General features: G+C 40.9%; 1 protein-coding gene across 1 annotated transcript in view; it reads left to right on the forward strand.

The window, feature by feature from the left end:
• Positions 1 to 2,873, forward strand: part of LOC116099989 (murinoglobulin-1-like) — a 49,771-nt gene that overhangs the window by 26,092 nt on the left and 20,806 nt on the right. Inside the window, exons 9-11 of the mRNA XM_031384059.1 lie at positions 3 to 38; positions 1,096 to 1,245; positions 2,484 to 2,642. Coding sequence (XP_031239919.1) covers positions 3 to 38; positions 1,096 to 1,245; positions 2,484 to 2,642 — 345 coding nt within the window. The remainder of the gene's footprint in view (positions 1 to 2; positions 39 to 1,095; positions 1,246 to 2,483; positions 2,643 to 2,873) is intronic.

The following is a 2,873-nucleotide window of genomic DNA, read 5'->3' on the forward strand; positions in this document are numbered from 1 at the left end:
CTGTAAACTTTGAAGTTGAAAAGTGTCTTCGCAATAAAGTGAGGGATTTATTACCTAAAATTCCTATTTTAAAAAAGAGGGATCTTAAGGACAGAGATTTCAGATAAATATGCTAAACCCAGTCATTGGTGTGTCCTTCCATGACAAAAATGTGGACAGTGCTAGAGTGCCAAATTTAAATTCACAAACCCCACACATGGTCAGAGGTTTAAGAGAGAGGAAGCAAGGAATTGGAGAGCAAGAGAAGAGACCTGAATCATTAATAACTAATTTAAAGTTGTGCAACTTACATTTGTATTGTATTTATCTGTGTGTGCATATGTGCATGTGAATGCACACATGTGGAGGAATGAGAACAAGTTTTAGAAGTCTGTCCTCAGCTGGGTGGTGGTGGCTCACGCATTTATAATCTCAGCAATTGGGAGGCAGAAGCAGGCAGATTTCTGAGTTCGAGGCCAGCCAGGTCTACAGAGCGACTTCCAGGACAGCCTAGGCTATACAGAGAAACCCTGTCTATGTAAAAAAAAGAAAGAAAGAAAGGAGAAGTCTGCCCTCTCCTTCCTCCTGAGTCTCAGAGGTCAAGCTCAGGTCAACAGGCTTCTCAGAAGGCAACTTTTCCCACTGAGCCATCTGATAGACTCTTAATGTCACATAATCTTATGCAAGATCCAGGCCTGTCAATTGTTAGTATATTTATATTCCCTCCAGTTTTTCATAATAATTTCCCATATGTGTGATAAGAACATAAGATACTTGCTAGTATTAAATTTTATGACACAGCATATTGAATGCATGCTGTATCACAGATCTTCAGTTCGTATTCACATTAGGCAGGTGAAACTATGTCTGCTGGTGGGCATCTATGCTTTTCTTACTCTAACAACACCTCTGATCTGCTTTCATCAGCCCTTTCAATACAGCTCGTTCACAGCAGTTTGCTTCACTCGCCCAAATAAAGTAGGAAGTATAGAGACAGTATTCAAAATTTGGAAAAACACATGTGTGTGCAGAGCTCCAGGGTGATTCCGCACTGCAGGTTTCAGGGCTGCAAAAGCAGGACCCCACTCCCGCTAAGCTTGATTTTCCTTCTCACAGGTGGACCTGAGCTTCAGCTCCTCTCAGAGTCTACCTGCCTCACAAACCACTCTGCGGGTCACAGCTTCTCCTCAGTCCCTCTGTGGCCTGAGAGCTGTGGACCAAAGCGTGCTGCTCCTGAAGCCAGAGGCTGAGCTCTCCCCTTCCTGGGTGAGTCCCCTTTCGCCTCTGTCCACAGAGACCAGAAGTGACCCTGGTTCTGATGATTGTTCAGACACTAGGGCTCTTGAATGTAAAAATACTACATTTAATATTGACAACGTCTGTAAGGGAGCTCTCATTATAAATTCCCAAAGGACGGATCAGAAAATTTTAGCCAATAAACTGAAAACAAAGAAAGAAATAAGATGCTCTGTGAGTTGCAGAGCCTCCTGTGCTCTTACTGCACCTGTCCTACCCCAGGAGTGGCTTGTCCCCTTCAGATGCTCATGATGGAGATTTTCAGAGTCACGCTGCATGTGGGAGCCAAACAAAACCATTTATACAAATAGAATCTTGCGCATCTCAAGAGTTCACTAAATAAGAAAAAAGATAGATACATATGCAGCTGGAGCCATGATTCCCACCATGTGTACTCCCTGGGAGCTCTGAGGGTACTAACTAGTTAGTTCATACTGTTTTTCCTCCTAAGGGGCTGTCAACCCCTTCAGCTCCTTGGGTCCTTTCTCTAGCTCCTTCATTGGGGACCCTGTGTTCAGTCCAATGGATGGCTGTGAGCCTCAACTTCTGTACCCAAGATGACAATAGTAAAACACTTCTTTATATTGAATTAAAAACAAGACATATTAGGAGAAATTATATGATCACTCTAATAGTAAAAAATTATTATTGACACTGGCTAACAGCATGTTTTAGAATGTGATGTAGATATGTAAATTTAAAAACAGAAATCTTTAGTCCAAATAATGCTGGGAATTTACCAGTCTTTAACAAGTAAATTAAACCAATATTTAAGTTTAATGATGAGATTTTATGATGCACATGCAGTAAATGCTTTGGAAAGTATCCTGCTAAAATGATTTTCTTTTTTATTTTTACTTTCCCCAAATCTATTAAACAAGAAAGTTCTTGAGCAGTTGTTTTTAGCTGACAAATACAGGCAATACATTTAAAAATGCAAGGGTTATTTAAAAGGGGTGGTGGAGTTCCCTTGATTTCCTCACCCTGCCCTCTCCAACACTGGGTGCCCATACTTTTGCTGAGGACAGCTATTTCTTAAACATTCAGGTGTTTGTAGTCATCACAGTGATTATTATTTTTTGTGTGATTATCTTCCAAGAAATAGGGTCCTGCCAGAGCCAACCAAACAGTTAACTCAGGAGCCACATTAGCCAAAGCTAAGTCGGGAAGTACTCCCTACATGCCACCTCATGTTCTGTCCCTTGTAGATATACAATCTGCCAAGTATGCAACACAACAACTTCATTCCAAGTTCCCAGGGATCTGAAGACCAAGAAGATTGTATATTATACAGATCATGGGTCACTGATGAGCACACATACTCAGTACCATACGGAAAAGAGAAGGACGTCTACAGATATGTGGAGGTAAGCACTATTATCTATCAACATGCTGCTTTGTGAATTATTTGGGTTCAATAAAACACTATATTAGTAAAGAATTTTAGGCTCAAGCCAGAGAAATAAGTCACTGGCAGACTACCAACCTTACATATGGTGATTCATGGGTTCAATCCTAAGCATATGAAGATCTACATCTCGGAAAGTGGCCAGTCTAGACTAATTTTCTTCTTTCTTTTGAGGAAACTGGCATAGAGT

Source organism: Mastomys coucha, unplaced genomic scaffold, assembly GCF_008632895.1.
Source record: "Mastomys coucha isolate ucsf_1 unplaced genomic scaffold, UCSF_Mcou_1 pScaffold20, whole genome shotgun sequence".
Lineage (NCBI taxonomy): Eukaryota > Metazoa > Chordata > Mammalia > Rodentia > Muridae > Mastomys > Mastomys coucha.